The following is a 26,521-nucleotide window of genomic DNA, read 5'->3' on the forward strand; positions in this document are numbered from 1 at the left end:
GCTGTGGGGCTTAGCATTTTATGTTTAGCTTTCAGAACACCTTAAAGTTTCTGAGAATTTGTCATCGCTTAAATGGTACTTTCAATGACACCACCCTCCCCCATCCCTTGCCTTTTTTGGTAGCAATAAAACTCTTAATGTCTCAAAAATCACAATGTTTCACACAGCACAATGAAAATACTTAGAAACACTCTCGGTTTCAACGTGGTGTTATAAATTGTTGCTAGAATATCTCATTGGGGCTAAATTTATGCTTTTGTATGCATTGCTATCTTTCTAATTTTGCCAAAACAGATCCTCTGCAACTTAATAAGAGGTTTTGATCCAAGCCACCAAAGATCCTGTCTGGACAGTAAAAAACCTTTAAGAATGGGCTTGAGCTGAGCTAGACAGAGCCCAGGAGTGATAGCACAGATTATTAGGCTTCAATGCAATAAAACTCAGGCCTCTTGTTAGCCTGAGCTCAAATAATCTACCTGGAGGTCCCCTGAATATCTAATTCTCACGTAGAAGACAACGTTTGCTGAAGTGTCATCTGAAGTTCACCGGAAGTAAACCGTACAATGCTGCAACACAACTAGAGCAACAGTAAGGAGTACAGAACTGTGATTAATATGCACGTAGGGCTTTTGAAGAAAACACGGGTGTGACACACAGTTGGCTCTGAAATTAAGCTTTGACAAGAAGTGATAAAGGGAAGTGTAAGTTGATCATGACTCACTTGGTAATCTGGTTCCAACCACTTCCTCCTGTGTATAAACATGGCAAGCTCTATCCTTCTTTTCTATCCAGAAATGGAGGGAACAGATGGCTTTGGAGAAATTTGTTTTGTAAGAGGAACTTCTGAATTGTCTGGCATGAGTTTTTTTTTTTTTTTTTCTTTTAACATGAGCCTTAGCTCCAAACACTCAGGCTTACTAGAGGCCAATCCTCTATCACATTGCTGGGAGATGCCACCTTCCTTCTGACTACACTGACAAATCTCTGGCCTTGGCCCTTGTACATTTCTGCCTAAATTTCACAAATGAGAAAAGCTATAACTGGAGCAGAGATTTGCAGCAAAACAAAACAAAATAAAACCAAAATAATACAATTAAGAGACAGAACTAAGTTGATTTCCTGCTTTGGCATTAACTGGTAGTGGAAATTTTTTCAAAAGTAACTTGGCCTCACTGACTTCAGGTTTCTTGTTAGGAAAATGAATAGGTTTGGCTCAAAGGCTAAGAATTCTTCTCACCTAAATGGTTATTCTGCAGCTCAAATCTCTGGTACATCCAGCAGCATCTCTGCTGGAGTCAATGGCGGTGTGTTGCAGAAAGCAGGGTTTTTTTGTTTTTTTTTTTTGAATAACATCTATCTATACCTTCTCTGGTTCTGTCATCTTCCTTTTCTCCACCCGTTTGAAAAAATCTCACACATTAAATGACCACACACATTATTAGTTAACTTTGCCTCAAATAGCATCTCTAGCCTTCTCACCCCTTGTATTTTTCATTTGTTTTAAATTTTAACTACCCTTAAACTGTATATACCCTCTACTTATTTCCTGGTTGACTCTTCCCTCTCAGCCTTCAATCTTGTCTCCAAGTCATTGGCAGTCAGTAAACTGTTCTCGTGTCTTTAGCCAGCTTCTTCTCCTCTAAGCACAGTTTATTCTTATGAGAAGTCCTTCTTTCCAGGACAGAAAGACCAATTCAAGCCTCACAAATGAAAATGTTGCCTCTCACCTGCTATCGTTTCCCATATGTGTGCTATTTGTTTTATTTTCCAATATTTTGCTTGCCAGTTCTTTACTGCAAAATTCAGAGGAGAATGTTCTGCACTTGAGTAGGGTTTATGAGATAACTGAATTCTCATGCTCACTTTGTTATTTGCTATGTGTTCTTCCGCAAGGGATTGCTGTGTGGCTTATGCAAATTCATTCCTTAGTAGAACCTGCCCCTCAGTCTTACAGTGTCCTCATATCGCAAATTAGCTGCGTTCCTACCTTGCTCTACTTTTTTCTAAACTGTATACATTAGGAGCTTATGTGAACTTCTTTAACATCTGATGTGTGTGTGTGTGTGTGTGTGTGTGTGTCAGAAAGAGAGGAAGAGAGAGAGAGGAAGAAAGAGAATATATGTGTGTTTGGTTTTGCCATCTCCCTGCAGAGTGGAAGGTAATGAATAATCATTTATAGTATGAATGGATAAAATTGGATAAAAGATGTGAAGATTAGTGAGGTTATCGCAAGTATCGATTTCTATTAGTAAATAGAACAGGGAAACACCTACTAATTCACTTTACTTACCTAAAAAAAAGCCATAGTTTTGAAAAACTCAACAGCATTTTTCTGTAGCTTCTACTGTTCATATTTATTTTGGAATTTTCCAGATCTTAAATCTTGGAATGTTTATTTAAGGGTTTAAAATATAAGCAAAATAAATCCTGACTTCTGGCAAACATTACTATGCTAAGAATTAGTTGATTTCAAATTCTCAGACAGTTCTGTTAATTCTCAGTAGATGGTGACTGTGTGAACACACTGTACTCAGTGGGGTTAGATTTACCAATAAGTACATTATTATTTCCAGTAAAATGTGCTGTCCACTGTGGCAAAAGTGGAACGAACTTATTAATTACTAACTTACACTAATGCTGTTTTACATATAGATCCCAGTAAAGAACCCAACTAACAAAGACTGCAATCCAATTTGCCAGTATCAATAAAAATTGGCTGAAATGCCAAAGAAGGTTACTGAAGGATGTTGTACACACCACCAGCTACTTTTTAAAGTGGTGTGCCTGTCTCCAAATGGTGAGTGTGTGTACGAGTCTGCACATGGGGATTCTCTGTAACATCATTTATGATAGAAAAGTGTCGGAAGCCATCCCAGGAAAAGACATCAGTTAAATGTTGTATGTCAATAAAATGGAGTGCCATGAAGAAATAAAAAGGCTTCAGAACTGCATCTATTGGAAGATTTTCACAACTTTTTTTAAATGAAAAAGAATGTTATATGTTATAAAATGTATGAATACCACGATCTCATTTTGAAAAAAGTAGGCCAGGTGCGGTGGCTCATGCCTGTAATCCCAGCAATTTGGGAGGCCCAGGCAGGTGGATCACCTGAGGTCAGGAGATCGAGACCAGCCTGGCCAACATGGCAAAACCCTGTCTCTACTAAAAATACAAAAATTAGCGAGGCGTGGTGGCACGCACCTGTAGTCCCAGCTACTTGGGCGGCTGAGGCAGGACAATCACTTGAACCCAGGAGGCAGAGGTTGTAGTGAGCCAAGATCATGCCACTGCACTCCAGCCTGGGTGACAGAGTGAGACTCTGTCTCACAAAAAAAAAAAGAGAAAAAAGTAGTGTACATGTAGATTTGTAGAGAAATTTTCTAAAAGAATATACCCTGGAGTGATAATTTATATCGGTTTAGAGAAGTTAGAACCTTTAAAAACATTTTTCCCATTTTTCCTTGTTTGTCCTTTTTCTATTTTTCAATACTCAATATCAGATAGCATTATAATAAACAAAAGTATTCCATGGTGTATATGTGCCACATTTTCTTTATCCAGTCTATCACTGATGGGTATTTGGGTTGGCTTTAAGTCTTTGCTATTGTAAATAGTGCTGCAATAAACATACGTGTGCATGTGTCTTTATAGTAAATGATTTATAATCCTTTTGATATATACCCAGTAATGGTATATATCATTAATGATTATGGTATATATCATTAATGATTATAGTATGTATCAGTAATGATTGCTGGGTCAAATCCTTTGCAGGGACATGAATGAAGCTGGAAACCATCATACTCAGCACACTAACTCAGGAACAGAAAACCAAACATCTCATGTTCTCACTCGTAAGTGGGAGTTGAAAAATAGGAATACATGGACACAGGGAGGTGAACATCACACACCAGGGCCAGTAGGTGGGTAGGGGGGTGGGGGGATAGGGAAGGGAGAGCATTAGGACAAATATCTATTCCATGTGAGGCTTAAAACCTAGATGATGGTTTGACAGGTGCAGCAAACCACCATGGCACATGTGTACCTATGTAACAAATCTGCACGTTCAGCACATGTATCCCAGAACTTAAAGAAAAAAAATTAAAAAATTGTCTTCTGAATTAAAAAAAATATTTTCAAGGGGACTATTTACTTCTATTAATATATGTTAAAGGTCAAGAAAAATCATGCCCTCTGCATAAGAAAATGTGTATAGATAACCCAAGAAAATGATTAATGATGTAAGTGACATATATAAAAAATTGAGCTAATTTACCCTTTCTTCAGCAGTGGCATCCTTAGGAATACCTTTGAAAATACCATTTCATTACCATTTTTTAAATTTTTGCAAATCTGATGGATGAAAAATATGATTTATATTTATATTTCACATTTCAATCTTTAAGCAATCTGGAATGAGTGGGTAGAAGATTCTAAGTTTATGTTTTTCTTTTTCATACATAGCTATTAATTACTAAGTCTGCTAATTAATATCATATTTTGAGCCCTCTAAACTTTCTCCTCTTATATGAAACTATAACCTTGTCATACATTAAATACTTAGGTATATTTTGGTGCATTTCTGGACTTTCTCTTCTGCTCCACTGATCTGTCTATTACTATGCCTATACAAGACCTTTAAATTTTGTAGCTTCGTGATTGATTTTAACATCTGGTAAGAAAAAAAAAAGTATGCTCACTTAGACTCACTTTATTGTTTGCTAAAATGAATTGAGAACTATTAATTAATACAGTTGAGAACATGAATAACAGTGCTTTTGGGCCTTTACAAGGTTTGGCAGATAAACAGACGATGTATTTCTCTAGTTCTCTGAATCAGTAATTTCATGACCAATTGTTTATATCTCTAGACTATGTTTCTTCTGCAGACCGGTATTTCTCCTGATCAGGTTCCCTGCTGTAAATGTCCTTACTCCCTGCCCTGGCTTATTTCTTAAGAACAAGCAGTAACCATGTAGAACCCCCCTGGAGCTTCTTGGATTGTATGGTTCATGTTTCGTTCTATTTACTCTGTTGCTCTGGGCCTGTTCACAAGATGTCACTGTTTCTGACAAATACTTTCCTATAATAATACCTTCTAGAGTGTACCAACTAGGTATGGTATGCGAAGCAACTCTGGGCAGCGGCTAATTAGGAAATGCTTGTTGTAGACATTTGAGAGCTTCTGCAAGTTTCTGTGATCTTCATAGAGGAGATAAAACTCCCACCTTCCAACATCTGTGCTCTTATTCTTCCAAGTATTTTTTCCTAGGACTGTACCTTTTTCTCTCAAGAGTCTGCCAGCCTTCATCAACTTTCCAAACAGAAATTACTTTGGTCAATTTTTTCATATATATATATGTGTGTGTGTGTGTGTGTGTGTATATACGTATATATACACATGTGTGTATATACGTATATATACACGTTTGTATATATACATATATATATATATATATATTTTTTTTTTTTTTTTTTTTTGAGATGGAGTCTCGCTCTGTTGCCCAGGCTGGAGTGCAGTGGCGCAATCTCGGCTCACTGCAAGCTCCGCCTCCCGGGTTCACGCCACTCTCCTGCCTCAGCCTCCTGAGTAGCTGGGACTACAGGCGCCTGCCACCACGCCCGGCTAATATTTTGGATTTTTAGTAGAGATGGGGTTTCACCGTGTTAGCCGGGATGGTCTCGATCTCCTGACCTCGTGATCCACCCGTCTTGGCCTCCCAAAGTGCTGGGATTACAGGCGTGAGCCACCGCGCCCGGCCTTTCCTATACTTTTACCTCAGTATTTCCCTGTGCTTCCTGTGGGAATTTGTCACCACACCATGGCTTTCCCTTCTAGACATTCCACTGTGCTTTCTGAAATAACTGTTCCTTTGTTTACAATACATGCCTCACTTTTAACATGATTTCACCTTGTTTAGGTACACCAAGGATAACATGCACCTGCAGGCTTTTAGTAGACAAACTTTATTCTACCACTTTATAAGAATGACAAGCCTAGGATCCAGTGTTTGGTTTCTCTCAGTTTCCCACTTCCAGTATTATACTTTTTTTTTTTTTTGAGAGAGAGTCTCGCTCTGTCGCCCAGGCTGGAGTGCAGTGGCGTGATCTCGGCTCACTGCAAGCTCTGCCTCCTGGGTTCACACCATTCTCCTGCCTCAGCCTCCTGAGTAGCTGGGAGGGACTACAGGCGCCTGCCACCACGCCCGGCTAATTTTTTGTATTTTTAGTAGAGACGGGGTTTCACCGTGTTAGCCAGGATGGTCTCGATCTCCTGACCTAGTGATCCGCCTGCCTCGGCCTTCCACAGTATTATACTTTTTACGTGTGTGCAAGCACCTCTTTTTCTATTAAGTTAGGCACCCCTCTACATTTGCTTAACCTCCAAGCTACTTCTCCATATTCACCCGGGATTTACTGCTCATTTCACAGGTTTCCTATTCTAATCCCCAGTTCCTGTCACCATCCTGAGTGATAACAATGTCTATACAATCCTATAGAAAGTGCTGCTCTCTCAGTTCCTTGATAATCAGTTGCATTTTTCTTATCACTTCCTAAGCCACTCGGAAATGGTTTCATTCTTGGCCTGTTCGTCACTTGAAATTCTCCAGCTTTGGAACAGAAAGTTTAAAAAGTTTTTGATTTCCTATTTCCTAAAATTAATAATGTTCATCTTAGAAAACATTTAAGAAGTCATAAATAAATGAAGTATATACAAATCACCAGTAAGCTTATAATATTGGTAATTGGTAGATTATATTTATCTATCCATCCCTCCATCCATCTATCTATTATCAATAGTCCATCATAAGTATGTTATCTAGTTACTTAGCTACCTGTCATCTAGCTATCTAGCTGTATATTTAGCTGTAATTCTTCCTCTCCACCTCCACTTCTGCACACTCACACACGATACTAATATATAGGTACACGTCCATATTTTTTCTGTATCTTTTTGAAGTGGCATTGGAGCCTATTTTGGCCTGACCTGCTAGAAATAAGTATATGCTCTGGAGAAATGGATGTGTGAATGAGTTTTAAAAGATGTGATGTTTTAGCAAGCTCATTTGAGCAAGATGCACAGTTGTAACCATATGACCTCCCGTAGTTTAAATTAAAGATCTAATTGCCTATAGCTCTTGACTAATAATGAACAGTGTGAAAAGTTGTTCTCTGTTCTGTGTATCTCCAAAGGACAGAGTATCAGCAGCAGAAAGATTAGACCCGAAAGCTCACATTGGCATCTTCCGCAATGTTCTCCTGCATGCTTTGCCCAATACAGGCTGCTTCCTTTGTAGCTACAGTCATTTAAGTGTGCTTCCTCCTTGTGGCTTTCTTCTCTTGTTTTATAGAGTTGTTTTTTTAAAAAAATCTTTTTTTTGGGGGGGTAACATAGGCCTCTTAAATTGTTTTACATACTTTTCATAAAATTATTTTAACAGCCATGCTTTGTTTTTGTTTTGCTTTTTTGGGGGGAACTTCAGAGAAGTGTTCTATCACCTTAGTTCTACTCAAGTTGGTTATTTTATGTATATTCAACTTGGATAGTATGATACTTGTACTTCTGTATTTTTCCTAATATATGTGTCAGTAGAGCTGCCATGAAGGATTTATGGATCCCAACATCCAACGTGCCCCTTGAGACTCTCATCCAACTCTCACCCCTCACTCCTAGCAGATTTTGTTCTTGTTTCATGGATACAATACTTTCCATAGTGTGCATACTTCTTCACTAGACCCCAATATTTTTTAGGTCTTGTGATAACCTCTATTGGCTCTAAATCAATACAGGTTTTTAGGTTATGATAACCTATATTGGATTAGATCCATTATAGGCTATCACTTATAATCCATCACCCTAGTCGAATACCCTTACCTGCTTTCTTAATCCCAGCTCATCTCAAGCCCAATGAGAATGAACTCTAACCTACCACTCTATAACTTTCATCCTTCTACACTCTTTCAACTTACAAATTAACCAGTTTCATCTTGGGGCAAAAAAACCCAGCTTGTTATTTCTCCTTTCCTTCCAAGTACAAGTTCTATAAACAATACATTTTAATTCATACTCTTTACTCAATTCTGCCTTTATCTCTCCACTGAAACTATCCTTGACAAAGACATCAGTGACCTACTCATTTCCAAATTCAAAGACTACTTCTTAATTACTATAATATCTCGGGGATATTTGGTGCTGTTGACTACTTTATTTATTTAGAAAGTCTCTTCTGTTCCCTGTTTGTCCACCACTCTGATTTATTCTCAGTAACCTGCTCAAGGCCCAGTTTCTCCATCTTGTATTTACTGAGTGTGAGCACGTGTCATATGCTGGGTTCTACCAGGATGGCTATCTCCATGCCCTGTAGACTACTAAACATGACTAGTGGGATAAGAGTGGTGATTTTCCCATTCTTGGAAAAAGTATTTGCACAGCCATTTTCATCATTTCTTCCTCTATCACATCTTAAGTGGTAGAAAGGGGAACATGGAATGCTGTATCCAAAAAATCCTAATTCCCATAGGAAGTGCAGGGAAATGAATGAATACTTTGTATTCATCAGGGCTCTCCAGAGAAACAGAATTAACAGGGTGTGTGTGTGTGTGTGTGTGCATGCATATACTCACATATATATCTCTTTCCTATACATATGAAAGAGATTTATTTTAAGCACTTGGCTCACACAGTTATGGAAGCTTGGTAAATCAGTATTTTGTTGTCCCTGGAGAATCAGAGAAGAGTTACAGCTCAAGTCCAAAGGTGGTCTGCTGGTTGACTTCCTTCTTATTCAGGTGAGGTCAGTCTTTGTTGTACTAAGGCCTTCAACTGATTGGTGAGGCCCACCTGTATTGTGAAGCATAATCTGATTTACTCATAGTCTTCTCATTTAAATGTTAATCTCATAAAAAAAATCTTCTCAGGAATGACCAAGAATAAGATCTGACCAAATATATGGACATATGTGGACATTCTGGCTCAGTCAAGTTGACCTATAAAATTACCCATCTACCTAATGCATGTGGGGCTTAAAGCCTAGATGATGGGTTGATAGGTGCAGCAAACCACCATGGCACATTTATACCTATGCAACAAACCTGCATATTCTGCACATGTATCCCAGAACTTAAAATAAAAATAAATTAAATGCCAAAGAGGAAAAAAAAATTAACCATCACACATTTATAGGTTAAAATTCCAGATCTTAATTTCTTCAAACTCTTATCTCTCAGTTAAATGACACTCCATTGAATTTATTTTCTCTCTTTTTAAGCCATTTTCACAAATGGCTTCATTCTCGACCTATCCCCATCTGGGATCATGTTAATCCCAAATTAGCAAAACATGAATATTTGGATGGTTGACATTCATACACATTGTGCATAAATCATCAACCATTTTTAAGAGGATGGGTTAACAACTTTCTTTGCTTGCAAATTGAGAGAGAAATCATAATTGCCCAGTCTTGTATTTTGATCCTCTCAACTGAGCACCTCTTATCAATCCAGAAGCACATGACACAGAAACAGGTAATATTGTAGAATGACTCATTCCTGTAGAGATCAATATGTTGAATGTATTCTTGTCAGTGTTCTTCTACATTGCTTATTTAAAAGTGAGGACAGGGCTGTCAGCCTCAGAATCTGTTGGTCCTGGCTTACAAGATTTTATCTGATCAAAAGATGAAGAATCAGTATATATATATGTGTGTGTATATGTATGTGTATATATATATACACATACTCATATATGCACACACATATATACACACATATATATACACACATAATTTTCTGAATATACATAGTAGGTTCATATATATATACACAGACATATATATATGTATTTGTATTGTATGTTTTTATATATAGCACATTTGGGAGTATATATGTGTGTGTGTATATGTGCATATATGTGTGTATATGTATGTGTGTGTGTGCATATATATATATATATATATGCATCTACATACTCCCAGTTGTTTAAAGTACATTTTAATCCACTTGTGATATCTTTGGGCATTATTATTCATGTGGGTGTCCATTACTTTGTAAAGTAGATCCAGGATTTTCGACCCAAAAAAGCTGATCCTCTTTGTCCTACAAAGGATCCACTGGAGGCCTTCTTAGTTATGCAGATATATAGTGAGCAGTCTTATCTTCTTTTATTTGCCCTGTTGGCTGGGGAGGTATTCCCATCCTAGGTTTATGGAGATGCTGAACACATGTGGCCTGGTCCTGGACAGATAAGGTTGACAAATGCTCATGTCACATATACTCATCGCTCAAGGAAGAGGACACTGCATGCCATAAAGGCCACATGAGGAACATAAGTACAGGGAACAGGGAACAACTAGGGCTGTGGGAAGCAGGCTTTGTGATTAGTATCAAAGCGGTGAGGTGCCCTCTGGTTCCTGTGGGAGTATGTGATTGCCTTATGTGAGTAATTCTGTAGCTGGCAGGGAACTGAAGCTCACTACTCAGGAATAAGCAGGAACTTTGCCTAGTCCCTGTGATAAGGAGAGTTGTTTGACTAGTGGAGGTTATCCATGGGAGAAAGGTGAGGAGCAAGATTGGTGGTTAAACCATTCCAGGCCCTACCAGTTTTCCCCAAATGTCATGTCATACATAACATTGGACCTTAATTTTAGTCCTTATATCTCATCATGCCAGTGGAGAGTGTAGGGAGAAGAAAGAAAACATAGAAGAGTCATAGATATAAAGATGGGTGGTGTCTATCCTCATTCTACTTGGAAGGCAGATTGTTCTGCCAAGCCCTGTCTGCTTGTTAAGTGCATCAAATTCTGCAAATAGTGCATCCATTGATTGTATACAATATATTAACATCTCTGCTGATTACCTATTGCTTTAAAACTTAGATAGTGTATGATGAGAGGATGGGCTGTTTCATGTTACAAAGGACCAAATAGCATGTAGCGTGTCTTAAATACATAGCTAGTAATTCAGGGCCTGAGAGGTTATTAACTAATTATAAAATAGCAACCTAAGCAAGAGGGTAGAAACTTATGTAAATATAGTACCTGAAAGGTGATAACAAAATCTCTTCACTTTCTTTTGTGGAAATGTGTTTACTAAGCTCAAAAGCAAATAGCTTTCTTTTCTTTGTGCAACACTATCTACTTACCACAGGTGGGAACAGAGCATGTTAGAATAGGAAACCCTAATAGCTTTTTTTTCCCTCCTCTTCTAAGGCTCAGCAGTTCATGACTTGTGGTTCTGAGGCTCTGCTTGTTTTTGAAGAGTGATCCTGTTTCAATCATGAATTTAGTGTACAAATATTTAGCAGCTACTATTTTCTAATCACTGTATTGGGGTCTTGGGGATTTAATGATGAATAACACATATATCTTAAAGAACATCTTGGTTAGGGGAGAAAGAGCTTGTTTTATTAAATTTGGAAAATATTTATTTTCCAAGCTGATTTTTACATAATTGTTAAGTTATAAAGGTAATACCAACCACTGCTTAAAAATTAAGAAATACAGAGAGGAGATAAAAATACTTATCTTCTTACCATACACACATACACACACACACACACACACACATTCACACATGCCTCTATTTGGGACTTCTTTTTCTGTTCTTGGTTTTTTATTCTTAATGGATTCTTGATGCTTTTATTTAGTTTTGATCATTTAACTGTAGTACATCATTTTTGCCCTAACAGTATAATGTAAACATTTTCTATAATATAAAAATTCATTATAATGGTAATTTTACATTATGGTTCAGTACTTTATTGAGCAAGCATGAAACATTTACATAACCATGTTCTTATTTTGGGACATTTAATTTTGCTTTTATCTTGTATCAACAATATAATTAATATCTTGATACATTTTACATTTCAGACAATTTCTTTAGAATGATTCTCAATGGTTGAAGTATTTGTTTAATATTTAAGAAAATATTTTAAAATCTTGTATTTGACACTGACCAGCCTGTTTTTCTCTTGGAGGTTACTCTCCAACTCTAAGTTTGCACTTTTGTCTGTTTTGCTAAACAACAGAGGAAGGAAAGAAATCACATTTTCAGCACATATACAATATATGTAGTGAGCAGATAGAAGGAATGTAGTCAGCCATGTTAAAGTCCAATTTCCTGAAACCCCACCAAACATCTCTTAAAAGCATCACCAAAGCATTCACTCAGTGCCAGTTCTGTGCAGGTCATTTCTAGGTACTGGGAAACAAATACAGTGCCTTGGCACTACATGACTCTGGCCTGCCTTTGGGTTGAAGGAGTGGTACTTTTCTGTCCGTTCCAGGAGCAATTGTAAGAGCACAGCTGTTAAAATATTATTGACTAACTGAATAAAAACATATGTTGAAGATCCCACATCCAGCGGCCCCAAAATTTGTCACACATGATCAGAAAATGTCTATTGTCTTTGATATTTCCACGATATTTCCTTGTTAGCGTTACGGTGAAGATTCATATGTGCTATATAAGCCATCTGGCACATCCCAACTGCCCAGTGAGCATGTGATCCTCTCTCCTTTTCCCCTCACCAAGACTGTGCACCCCCTGACCTGAGGCCGGGGCTCAGTAGGAGTCATCCTTTTTCTCTCATTCCCAGCTTTCAATAAAAAAAAAATTTACTCTTCTTGCTACATGACCTTCTTTGACATAATCCAGCTGGCAAGCAGAAAGAAGGGAAAATTCTGGGCTGAAAAGAAGTGTTTGTGAAGTTCTTTGGAGAAAAGATACAATCTTTCACATGTACAGCCCTTCTTCTCCCCTAAGTGAATAGAGCACCTGGGAGCATAGCTATTTTGTTTCTGGGAGTGAAAGAGAGTTACAGTGAAGTCCTTCTGGTTCTTCAGTAGTAAACCCCCTTATGTGGAGTTGAAGAGAAAGTTTCTCTCACTCAAAACCACGTGACTACATGGAAATTGAACAACCTGCTCCTGAATAAGTCCTGGGTAAATAATGAAAATAAGGCAGAAATCAAGAAGTTCTTTGAAACCAATGAGAATAAAGAGAGAGCATACCAGAATTTCTGTGACGCAGCTAAAGCAGTGTTAAGAGGAAATTTATAGCACTAAATGCCCACATCAGAAAGCTGGAAACATCTCAAATTGACACCCTAACATAACAACTGAAAGAACTAGAGAAGCAAGCAAACAAATCCAAAAGCTAGCAGAAGACAAGAAATAACTAAGATCAGAGCAGAACTGAAGGAGATGCAGACACGAAAAACCCTTCAAAAATGCAATGAATCTAGGAGCTGGTTTTTTGAAAAAAAAAAAAAACTAATAAAATCGGTAGAATGCAAGCTAGAATAAACAGGAAGAAAAGAGAGAAGAATCAAATGGACACAATAAAAGATGATAAAAGGGATGTCACCACTGATCCCACATAAACACAAACAACCATCAGAGAATACTATAAACAACTCTATGCGATAAACTAGAAAATCAAAAAATGGATAAATTCCTGGACACATACACCCTACAAAGACTAAACCAGGAAGAAGTCGAATCCCTGATTAGACCAATAACAAGGTCTGAAATTGAGGTAGTAATAAATAGCCTATCAACCACAAAAAGCCCAGGACCAGATGGATTTACAGCTGAATTCTACCAGGGGCACAAAGAGGAGCTGGTACCATTCCTTCTGAAACTATTCCAAACAATTGAAAAGGAGGGACTTCTCCCTAACTCATTTTATGAGGCCAGCATCATCCTGATATCAAAACCTGGCAGAGATACAACAAGAAAAGAAAACTTCAGGCCAATATCCCTGATGAACATCGATGCAAAAATCCTCAATAAAACACTGGCAAACTGAATCCAGCAGCACATCAAAAAGCTTATCCACCACGATCAAATCAGCTTCACCCCGCTGGTTCAACATATGCAAATCAGTAAACATAATTCATCGCATAAGCAGAACTAATGACAAAAACCATGATTATCTCAGTAAATTCAGAAAAACCCTTTGATAAAATTCAACATCGCTTCATGTTAAAAACTTTCAATAAACTATTAATGGAACATATCTCAAAATAATAAGAGCCATTTATGACAAACCCACAGCCAATATCATACTGAATGGGCAAAAACTGGAAGCATTCCCTTTGAAAACTGGTGCAAGGCAAGGATGCCCTCTCTCACCACTCCTATTCAACATAGTATTGGATGTTCTAGCCAGGACAATCAGGCAAGAGAAAGAAATAAAAGGTATTCAAATAGGAAAAGAGGAAGTCAAATTGTCTCTCTTTGCAGATGACACGATCCTATATCTAGAAAACCCCATCATCTCAGCCAAAAAGCTTCTTAAGCTGATAAGGAACTTCAGCAAAGTCTCAGGATACAGAATAAATGTGCAAAAATTACAAGCATTCCTATACACCAACAATAGTCAAGCAGAGAGCCAAATCATATATGAACTTCCATTCACAACTGCTACAAAGAGAATAAAATACCTAGGAATACCATTAACAAGGGATGTGAAGGACCTCTTCAAGGAGAACTACAAACTAGTGCTTGTAGTTCAAAGGAAATGAGAGAGGAAACGATAGAGGACACAAACAAATGGAAAAACAATCCATGCTTGTGGATAGGAAGAATCATTATCATGAAAATGGCCATATTGCCCAAAGTAATTTATAGATTCATTGCTATTCCCATTAAACTACCATTGACATTCTTCACAGAGTTAGAAAAAACTACTTTAAAATTCATATAGAACCAAAAGAAAGCCCATATAGCCAAGACAATCCTAAGCAGAAAGAATAAAGCTGGAGACTTCATGCTAAATGACTTCAAACTATACTATAAGGCAGCAGTAATCAAAGCAGCATGGTACTGGTACCAAAACAGACACATATACCAATGGAACAGAATAGAGATCTCAGAAATAAGACCATCTACAACCATCCAATCTTCCACAAATCTGACAAAAATAAACAATGGGAAAGGAGTCCCTATTTAATAAATAGTGCTGGGAAAACTGTCTAGCCATATGCAGAACTTTAAAACTGGACCCCTTCTTTATATCTTATACAAAAATTAACTCAAGATGGATTAAATACTTAAATGTAAAACCCAAAACTATAAAAACCCTAGAAGAAAATCTAGGCGATACCATTCAGGACGTAGGCACAGAGAAAGATTTCATGAGAAAAACATCAAAAGCAACAGAAACAAAAGCAAAAATTGACAAATGGGACCTAATTAAACTAAAGTGCTTCTGCACAGCAAAAGAAACTATCATTAGAGTGAAGAGACAACCTATACAATGGGATAAAAATTTTGCAACTTATCGGACAAAGGTCTAATATCCAGAATCTATAAGGAACTTAAACAAATTCACAGGGGGTGGTGGCTCATGCCTGTAATCCCAGCACTTTGGGAGGCCGAGGCGGGTGGATCACGAGGTCAGGAGACCAAGACCATCCTGGCTAACATGGTGAAACCCTGTCTCTACTAAAAATACAAAAAATTAGCCGGGTGTGGTGGCAGGCACCTGTAGTCCCAGCTGCTTGGGAGGCTGAGGCAGGAGAATGGCATGAACCCAGGAGGTGGAGCTTGCAGTGAGCCGAGATCGCGCCACTGCACCCCTGCCTGGACTACAGTGTGAGACTCCATCTCAAAAACAAAAAGCAACCCAATCAAAATTGGGCAAAAGACATGAACAGACACCTCTCAAAAGGAGAAACTTACGTTGCCAACAAATATGAAAAAAAGTTCAACATCACTGCTCATTAGAGAAATGCAAATCAAAACCACAATGAGATACTATCTCATGCCAGTTAGACTGGAAATTATTAAGATGTCAAAAAACAACAGATGCTGGTGAGGCTGTGGAGAAATAGGAACGCTTTTATGCTGTTGGTGGGAATGTAAATTAGTTCAACCATTGTGGAAGATAGTGAGGCAATTTCTCAAGGATCTTTAACCAGAAATACCATTTGATCCAGCAATCCCATTACTGGGCATATAACCAAAGGAATATAAATCATTCTATTATAATGATACAGGTATGCATAAGTTTATTGCAGCACTATTCACAATAGCAAAAACATGGAATCAATCCAAATGCCCATTAGTAATAGACTGGATAAAGAAAATGTGGGACATATACACAAATGAATACTATGCAGCCATAAAAAGGAATGAGAGGGAAATGGATGGAGCTGAAAGCCATTATCCTCAGCAAACTAACACAGGAACAGAGAATCAAACACTGCATGTTCTCACTCATAAGTGGGAGCTAAACAATGAGAACACTTGGGCACAGGGAGGTGAAGAACACACACTGGAGCCTGTCAGTGGGGACAGGGAGGGAGAGCATCAGGATAAATAGCTAATGCATGTGGGGCTGTGGGGCTTAATACCTAGCTGATGGATTGATAGGTGCAGCAAACCACAGTGGCACACATTTACCTATGTAACAAACCTGTACATCCTGTACATGTACCCTGGAACCTAAATTAAAAAAAGACACAGTTTCTCATTCATAGAAATTGATGGTTGTTAGTAATTACTATTGAAAGTATTTTAAGCTCTTGAATATAATAAATTCCCAGAGAACACAGCATGACAATTATGTTTATGATATCTATTATTTTTTAAAAATAGATCTCCATACTGAAATCCAAACATGCTTTTTCTAATTAATGACTGAATATCCTGCCTGAATGTAACATGTCTCAAACTAATCTTCCACATTTTTTCCCTTACCTGCTCTCTTGTGTGAATCTCCACTCTAATGGAACAAGGCAATTACCTAACTCAGATTCCTACACAAAGATCAGGGAATCAAGCCATAAGCAAATGTTGGCATCCCTGCTGCCTAAATATGTCCCTAACCTGAGCACTGACCTCCATTTTCACTGCTTCCTCACTGACCCATTGTTTTTTGGATGTGTTTCAGCAGCTTCTGAATTGGTCTCTCTTCTTCCACTCTGTATTTCTGTCTCTGTAGATAAATTTTAGAAATGTGCTGAAGTTCCACCAAGGGTGTTCCATTGCACTTGAAATAAGCCACTTTCAGGCTCAACATTCTTACCGTCTTTCCCCACATCTCCCACTGACTCTTCTCCTTCAGTCACTCCAGCCACATGGATTCGTGTTTTGTTCTTGGACATGTTGAATGTGCTTCAGCCTCATCCTTTTGCATTTTCTGTTCCCTCTACCTGAAATGCTCTTCCCATGTTTTTTCACGTTTAGGTTCTCATTATTTAGAGCCCAACATCTGTTACCTCCCAAAAGAGGAATAAGTAGCCCCAGCTCTCCTTCCTTCCTACCCCTTCTTGTTGGTCTTTAAGATAAGGCAATTAAAAATATTCATCTTCCTCACTATATCGCTGAGCCATCTGAGAAAGCAGGCAAGGAAAATAAAGACTAAAATAGCCCCCTTGTAATTGTTAATGCTGGATATGACCAAAATGTGGTTTATAAATTTGGACTAGCATGTTTGCTAGCACTGGTCCCCAGAATCCAGTAGGCTCATTTACCTTTCTCAGGAAGTCCATGGGGCTGGCTCTGTTCCACATGAGGACAGCTCTTCACTGCATCCCTGGACACTTAAGGATGGAGAAGCAGAGCATACATGTTCTCCCAAGAGGAGAAGAGAAACAAGCAAGGCAGATGGGTTCCTCTACTTGCCTTGGCAAAATAAGACAAGGGTCAGAAAGGGGCTAGGAGGTTATGCTACTGGGTAGTCTTCCCATGGCAGGAAACAGTAGGAATGAGCAACGGATGTTTGTTCAGAACTTGTCATCTAGTTTTATTTTTTTCATAGCATTTATTTTGCTCACGTTCCCATTCCAACTAGATTCTAATCTCCAAGCATGTATACATTTTTATCTCTGTGTTGAAAGCCTAATCCCCAAAACCTATTCCAGTAGTTGGCACATAGTAGACACTACATAAATATTTAATGAATAAACCCTCTTTTTAATTTCAGCACCCCCATATCTAATTAATAACTGTATCTCTCCAATATACTTAATAAATATTTCTCAAATCTCTCCCTTTCTTTCCATCCCTATTGTTTCTGCTTAAATTCAGACTCTTGCTTTCTTTCATTTTCACTTACAGCTGGTATCTTTTCTCTTCCCTAATCAGGCTTTAGAGTCATTCTCTACACTGCTGCCAAGGTAATTGTTCTGAAATTTCCATCTGATTTTACACCATTCCATACTTCCTTTTGCAGCACTCATACCTTGTATTATTTCTCTTTCTGAAATACTATCCTAAATATATTTATATTTTGATACACATATACATATATACATACAATTATATGTGGTGATGGACCACCATCATCTGGGCAATCCATTGATGATTGAAATGTCATTTATGTGGCACATACCTGTATATAATAGAAACAGGGTTTAATCCAGGAGGCAGAGGTTACAGTGAGCCAGGATCATGCCAGTGCACTCCAGCCTGGGCAACAGCGAGACCATCTCAAAAAGAAAAGGAGGATTTATATATATTTATGTGTGTATATGCGTGTATATTTATGTGTGTATATATATACACATATAAACATATATACATAGTTATGTACCACATAAATGACATTTCGGTCATTGATGGATTGCATATATGATGTGGTCCTATAAGATTATAATATTGTATATCATTTCTATACTTAGATATATTTAGTTTCATGATACCACTGTATTACAGCTGCCTACACTATACAGTACAGTAACATGCTATACAGGTTTGTAGCCTAGGAGCAATAGGCTATACCATACAGCCTAGGTGTGTAGTAGTCTATACCATCTAGGTTTGTGTAAGTATACTCTAACACAAACCAACGAAATCGTTTAATGACATTTCTCAGACTGTATCCCCATTGTTAAGTGATCCATGACTGTGTATGTGTGTGTAATGAGTCAATAGTAATGATATGTATATATGCATGCATTATTCCTGTGTGTAATTTATTTTATATACATATATATATATATAGAGAGAGAGAGAACATTGTTAAATATGTTTTAGCACAGGTTTTGAGTGCTACCTTATGCTTTTTCTCATTCTACTGTACTCCTCTTCATGTATTATATATGTTTTTTCACTCATGTAGCTCTTCTTTCTGCCATTTACATTTTATATTCTGGCAAAGAGTTTGACAAGTCATGGCAATGAAAGATGTCAACGATAATGCTGTATTTATCACAAAGAAACAAAGGGGAAAATTAAACTGACTGCCCAAATTCAACTTTTATGCTTACTTGATACAACTTTGAGGAAATAACCAGGGAAGCGGAAAATAAAATTCATTTAGAGATTGGTATAAATTCTTTGACAGTAAAGGGAATTATAAATATAACTCTGGGCTATGAAGAATGATGAAAAATTATGAGAATGATAACTGGAACAAACTGTGATCAAAGGCATGTCACGACTACAAGAGAATTGAAAAGAGCCGAAGAACAAGTGCCAATTTAAAATTCCACATGGATCAGCATGCAGACTGTCATCAATCACCATTTCCAGGGCACTCCCCTCCTCAAGAAGCAAGCAGGAAAGTTATACTTCTCATTCGATCCCATCAGTGGTGACCATTCACCACAGTGTCAAAGTCAAGCACAAATACTTAGCAGGATATCTTCCCATTCTCTCAGGCATTCTTTGCTCCAACAATTCCAAACACTACCAGCCATAAACTAATGTGCTATAATATATTGTCCTTATTTATTGTCATAATTCTCTTTTTCCAACTTTTATTTTAGATTCAAGGAGGTACATATCCATCTGTTACATGGATATATTGCGTGATGCTGAGGTTTAGGGTACAAATAATCCCGCCACCCTGGTACTCAGCATAGTATCCAATAGCTAGGTTTTCAGCCCTTTCCCCTCTTCCCTCCCTTCTCCAGCAGTACCCAGTGTCTATTGTTGTCATCTTTATGTCCATGGGTACACAGCGTTTAGCTCCCATGTACAATTGAGAACATGCAGTATTTATAGATTTTGGATATTAGACTTTTGTCAGCTGTGCAGTTTGCTTATATTTTCGCCCGTTATGTAGGTTGTTGGTTTGCTCTGCTGATAGTTTCTTTTTGCTGTACAGAAGCTCTTTAATTTAATTAGGTCCCACTTGTCCATTTTTGTTTTCATTGCAATTGCTTTTGAGGACTTAAGTCATAAATTGTTTCCAGGGCCAATGTCCAGAATGTCATTTCCTAGGTTTTCCATAGTTTGAGGTCTGACATTTAAATCTTTAATCCATCTTGAGTTAATTTTTGTATATGGTGTAAGGTACGGGTCCAGTTTTATTCTTCTGCATATGGCTAGCCAGCTATCCCAGCACCATTTATGAAATAGGGAGTCCTTTTCCCAGGACTCCTGCCGCCAGGATGCACTCCCTGCCCTGTTTGGTGTAGACCTCTGACTTCTATTGATAAATCTACTGTAACACTAAACACCTTGTGATATTGTGATCATTTATAGGTGGTACTCTGTGCAATTTTATGGTGATTGAACTTATCTTTCTCAGATTGTGAACATCTCAATGAAAGTGATTGTGTTTTTTGTTTGTTTGTATGTTTGAGACACTGTCTCGCTCTGTTGCCCAGGCTGGAGTGTGGTGTTGCAATCTCAGCTCGCTGCAGCCTCTGCCTCCTGGGTTCAAGCAATCAAGCAGTTCTCCTACCTCAGCCTCCTGAGTAACTGGGATTACAGGTGCCCACCACCACACCCAGCTAATTTTTTTTTTTTTTTAGTAGAGATGGGGTTTCACCATGTTGGGCAGGCTGGTCTCACATTCTGATCTCAGGTAGTCTGTCTGCCTCAGCCTCCCAAAGTGCTGGGACTACAGACATGAGCCACCACTCCCGGCCATGATTGTGTTTTTTCAACTGCAATCTCAGTGTCTGACACATAATAGCTGTAAGTAAAATTACGTTGAATTAATGGAGAAAAATATGTAATAATTAAAAGTTGAAGTATCCTTTCTGTTCCCTGGAAAAGACAAAGCAATGGAGCTTGGGTTGAAAAGGCAAGAAATCTGTGAATCGCAATCCTGATGGTTAAAATGCTCAGTAACTAGACTCAAAAATTCCTTTGTGGTTTTAGTTGATGACTGTATAATCATTTGGAGACATCAATAATCACTGTAATCCCTCTAGTATGAGAATGTGTTTCAGAATCTGTAAAATGATGCATGATTTTAGTGGACTAGGACTAGGTTTTGTGGTAATAACTGGTCCTCAGTGTAATTTCTATTCCTTAGGAATTTCATAATTATTTCTATTCTCCCAGAATCTTTTCAATAGAAATGATACTGGGAGTACAAGTCAGCTAAGCCAAGGGAAAGCATTACAGTATATGACTAAGAGCCCAGACAACACATAGTTCAGATTCCACTTCTACCACTTACTGGATAGGTGACTTTATCTGCTTAATCTTCTTAATCTATACAATGAGGACAACTGATTCTTAATCTTTTGAATTTTGCCTTTAAAACCCCAAATTTTCACCTGCAAAATGATTGTAAATGCATAATACATGAGTATCATAAAGACTAATAAAATAACAAGTACAGTAGATTTAGGAGAGTACCTGTATTAGTCCATTTTCATACTATCACAAAGAAATATCTGAGACTGGGTAATTTAAAAAGAGGTTTCATGGCCTCACAGTTTCACATGGCTGGGGAGGCCTCACTCTCATGGTAGAAGGTGAAGGAGGAGCAAAGACACATCTTACATGGAGGCAGGCAAAGAGAGCCTGAGCAGGGGAACTGCCCTTTATAAAATCATTAGATCTTATGAGACTTATTCACTATCATGAGAACAGCATGGGAAAAGCCCGCCCCTTGATTCAGTTGTCTCCCACTGGGTCCCTCCCACAACACATGGGGATTATGGGAGCTACAATTCAAGATGAGATTCGGGTAGGGACACAACCAAACCCTATCAGTACCTAAAACTTAATAAGCAGCTCAGTTGATATTAGTTATTTTATTGGTTATAAGTATGATTTTTAGACATGCCCAATTTAGCCTTACTACCACCAGTGACAGATCCTAAAATTGTATCCTTTGGGTCTTGAATCCTTCTTCCACACTCCTCATTGCCAGTTATGACACAAATACCCCCAAGGATCTAAAAATTATTGTGCTTATATTGTCAGACATTCTTATTTCAGGATAGTTCAAACTTCCTGAGAGTACACTTGTGTGAGGAATAGAACATAAAATAATGGAAAAGAGAATGCTATATAGTAATTAGGTTGAATTAGAAATTGCTTTACATAACCACATTATGTATGTGGGGGAAAAATAACATTCTTAATAACTTTTTTCCTACAACTGTATATATATAAAAATATATTTAAACATATATTTATATATCGTATCCGTAATGTAAATAAATGTCTGGCATGTTTTTCAAGACTCATTAATGCAGTTGCCTCTTTCCTTGTAGCTTATCTGGCTATAGTAATATGTTGGAAATGTACTACTTTGGAGTGGGGAGTATGGCAAAGGAGAGCAAAACAATAGTTCAGATCAAGTAATCTTAGAGCCAGGAGGCAGCCAGGACTTCCGCCTGCTGGGCCATTGTTGCAGGACCACAGCTTCGAGGTTGTGCAACACCTTTAGTAAACACTTCCTGAATCAGAGACAAGAATGAACCAGAGAGTTTCATTCTGTCTCACTGGAGAGGAGGCAGGGACAGACCCAGCAGCACCCACCTGAGCGAGAAGAGCAGACACCGTGCTCCTGGAATCACCCAGCATGTTGCAAGGTCTCCTGACAGTCAGTCTCCTCCTCTCTGTTGCAGGTACATATTTAGCTCTTTTTCAGGTTCTATTGAATGCATTAGCGAACTTTTCATAGTCTCCTAATAGTTTTACTGTATAAACTATTTTGACTTTTTTCTTTTTCTTTTTTCTCAATCAATTTTACTAACCAGTTGGGCTGGTTTTAACCTGTTGTTTGGGGGCTGCGAGTGATACAAAGACAATGTTAAAAAGAGGCAACAAGAGGTCTTGAACCAATATGTATGCATCTCATCTGAGAATATACAGAAATAAAAGGGACAATTTCATACAGCACAATTTAAATCATGAATATGATTTTTGACTGAAAAAGTGGAATTCATCAAAACCCAGCTTGTCATTTAAAGAATGGTAAAGATGTGGCAGATTTATTTATTTATTACTGTGTACAAGGCTTAGGAAGATACCTACTATTATTATGGGAGCCAGTTTGGCTCTTTCTGTTTGAGTGTATATTTTTGTATTTACTCATTATTAGTAATAATACGTGTGACTAACTGGAAATAATTAATATTTTTTATTTATAAGGTATTGTGATATTACTTAACAAAACAATATCTCTGTTAAGCTTAAATTGATAATTTACTTCTATTTTGCTGATTATACCAAACATTTAAAAATTTGAAAGGAGAAAAATACTACTTCCTAACAGGAAATTATGTCTAGCAAGTCTCTCAATTTCTGGTAAATTCTCTAATTAGACTTTGGTTAAATTACATTGGGTATTGTGATTCTTCAGCTTCTATTTCCAGAGCTTATTTAACTCAGCACATGAACTGCAGTGCCTCGAATTCCTCCCAGTAAACCTGTTCTTGGGTCTTAGAATGTTTGCTGGGACCTGGGGATGGGAACAGATTATCAACTAGAGGTATGGGCTTAGGGAGGGAAAAGTTTTCCTTGTCCATGCACCCTCTTAGTACTTTGTTGCTAAAAATGATTTTCCTGTGTCTCACTTGTTTCTGATTTGTTTTCAAGACTTATAAAAATTTCACTTAACCTAATATCTTTAAATATCTAATTATTTTCCTTTTGTTTCTGTATATTTTTGCTTTATATAATGTATACCTATATCTGAACTGAACCTTTTCCCACTGTGCTGTGATCCTCTTCATCTCTAATGCCTTTTGCTTTGATACCTATTTTGTCTGATGTGAACGTGTTACACCAGCTTTCTTTTAGTAAAATGAGCCTGAAATATTAAAAATATATATAAAACTCATGCCAGGCATTTAACATTGACCTGAAATTCCTACTTTTTGAGGCAGACTTAATAGAAATGTTTTTTCTCTCCGTTCTCCAAAAATGCTATCGCCAAGAGCTTTTCCAGAACCCCCTCTAAGCTGAAATACAAGAACTGCTTGGGCACTAGCTGAGTTGAAGAGCATAAAGATCAAGCTGGATCCATTAACAGAGTCACATGGCTAACACTGGGGCCCATGCACATTACAGTCCTTTTGTGCAACTGGGCACACTAATCAGTTCTGCTGCCCCGACGGTGCATGTATAACATGGCACCAAGAGATGCAACTTCCTCTGATGTCAACTCTAAAAGTGTGATGTCACCCCTCCTTTAACTTCTAACTTCTATTTTTAAGGGTGTCTTTTTGCCACTGAACTATCCCTGTTATGATTCCTATTTGGGTTGCCTTTCTAGTCAGAATATAAGAAGTAAAGCAATTTTCATTTCCCAGTTCTTCCTGTTTGTTCTCTGCCCCCATCATCAAAGCAATACATATGTGCCCCTCTGACCATGACTTCTGCCCAGTCCCCAGATGGTTGAAATAAAAGAAAGAGATGTAAAATAAGGCTGGTTGTGTGCAGTGAACTTCACAATCCCGAGAAAAAATTGACTTATGGGATTTCATCCTAGGAAAAGGAAAAACAAATATTTAAAAGGATGTGACAGGTGTTTGCGGGGTGAAGATGTAAATGATTGCATCAACAAAGGAGAAAGGTGCTTACCTTATTACAGCAGAATACTCAGGGGGTACAGCACTTTTTGAAATTATTTTATTTCAAACTACCAGTTCTTCCTTGCCTTTATAAGGTAACTAGAAGACTGAAAAGAAAATATACAGTTTAATCTAAATAGTCAAAATAACAGACCTAATAGAAATGCAGTTTTTTCCCTTTTGTTTGTACTCACTTTTAATGCATGAAGTTTAAAACCACAAGATGGTTTGAGGAGATGCAGAGAATCCCAGGACATAAGTCAATATCCTTGTGTAAACCCTAATTCAGTGTTTAATATGATGTGTTCAGTTTGGAAAGAAGACATTTCTTTGAACAGTTTCAAACACATTTGAACAAAAATGAAAATGTCAATATTACATACTCATATTCCCATTTCCAAAATGACCCCAAACACATGAACAAATAATGTAGCAATCCAGACTAATGTCTTTCATATTGACGTTGTTAATGAGCTTTGGCTTTTCTAAGACTCAAAACAGTCAAAAATAATTATCCCATCTAAACCAAAATAACAGTTTTCTTTTTCCTGATCTGGTTTTGCTAGTCAAGACTAATCCAGCGTGTGAGTTCCGTGGGAGAGAGAAGGCAAGTATTAAAATGAATTAGTAAAAACATATTGTGTTACACCTTGGATTTGTGTAATCCCTGGATGGCAGTTAGTTGTGTTTGTTCCTCAGGCTTCAAAAATAATTAACGTGATGTTATTCAGTGGGGATGACGCTGCACCATCTCCATTAAACTTAAGGATGGATGAGCTAAACAATATTTAGGTCTGTTACATCCCTACAATGGCTGTGTAATTTGTTGTATTCCAGATCCCATTATTTCAGGGACTTCTAGGTTTCCAGAAAATAAGAGCCTTTAAGAGAAATTCTATTTAGTTTCTTTAGAGAATATATGGAGTGACAGGAGTTTGGAAGGAGCTGGAATTCCATTCACTTCAAACTGAAGAGATTGAGAGGTTGCCAATGACTTTTAAAAGAAATGTTGTGGGGTTTTTTGTTGTTGTTTGTTTTATTTTGCTTTGTTTTTGGTTTCCATTTGGAAGTGTTCGGCCACCAAAAAGGTGGAAATAAATTACATAACTTACGTATTTTAAGCCCATATTTAAGAGCCAGTTTGCAATTTCTAATTTCATGAAACATTGGGATTCAGATACTAACTAGAAGCATAGAGGTCAGGGTGCATGTGAGAGAAAATTTGTGTTGGCTAGATGAGCCTGTTTTCCTTCTTACCATTTCTGAATGGTGCTGAGAAGGAAACTCACTTCATTTTCTGCTTTTATACAAAAAATCGGGAATGTAGCTATTATTTTATTCCACGAAGGCAGCTTGGACTACTATTTCCTGTTAGAATCATGTGTGTTCTAATATAGCATTTAAAAAGATTTATGTTGGCTGCAACATTGGTGAAATTTGGCTTCTTGAACTCTCTATCTTAACAAGACTAATTGCATTGATTAGCTACTGTAATGTACCAGGCAGCATGTGGGTGCCTTATGGTATGCTTGTTTTGTGTCCCTGAATTAAGGAGGCAGCAGAGAATTGTGTCAATATCATCAGTTAATTTCTGGCAGGAGTAATTTTCTTACCTCTTGGCATCTTAGTGTTTCAAAATAATTATAATAATTAGAAAAATTTTAACTCAGAAAAAGAATCATCAATTTTTCTTTAGGTTTTTGAACTTATGTTTCAAAAATTTTTTACAATTGATGTTATTCTTTTCCTTTACCAAAAGTTAATTTAATAGAAATAAAAGACGCCCAGCGATT

At 37.6% G+C, this 26,521-nt stretch overlaps 1 protein-coding gene and 1 long non-coding RNA gene across 14 annotated transcripts in view; one reads left to right on the plus strand and one right to left on the minus strand.

Annotated features, from left to right (window-relative positions):
• LOC134731058 (uncharacterized) overlaps positions 1–26,521 on the minus strand; it is a 772,118-nt gene that overhangs the window by 116,264 nt on the left and 629,333 nt on the right. The window contains exon 5 of the long non-coding RNA XR_010113121.1: positions 24,739–24,835. This is a non-coding gene — a long non-coding RNA (uncharacterized LOC134731058). The remainder of the gene's footprint in view (positions 1–24,738; positions 24,836–26,521) is intronic.
• The window catches only part of ADAM28 (ADAM metallopeptidase domain 28), a 67,317-nt gene continuing 63,237 nt past the window's right edge, over positions 22,442–26,521 (plus strand). For 3 of the 13 annotated variants that reach the window (XR_008626360.2, XR_004672841.3, XM_034965849.3), the window contains exon 1: positions 22,443–22,778. Coding sequence is in view for 8 of the 13 variants with exons in the window: in XM_034965849.3 (XP_034821740.2) it covers positions 22,733–22,778 (46 nt within the window). In the remaining 5 variants the exon portion in view is untranslated. Of the gene's footprint in view, positions 22,779–26,521 lie in introns of all 13 variants that reach the window. The other 10 variants (XM_034965846.3, XM_055116369.2, XM_008977210.6 and 7 more) reach the window with 8 other exon arrangements.

Source organism: Pan paniscus, chromosome 7 (genome assembly GCF_029289425.2).
Source record: "Pan paniscus chromosome 7, NHGRI_mPanPan1-v2.0_pri, whole genome shotgun sequence".
Classification (NCBI taxonomy): domain Eukaryota; kingdom Metazoa; phylum Chordata; class Mammalia; order Primates; family Hominidae; genus Pan; species Pan paniscus.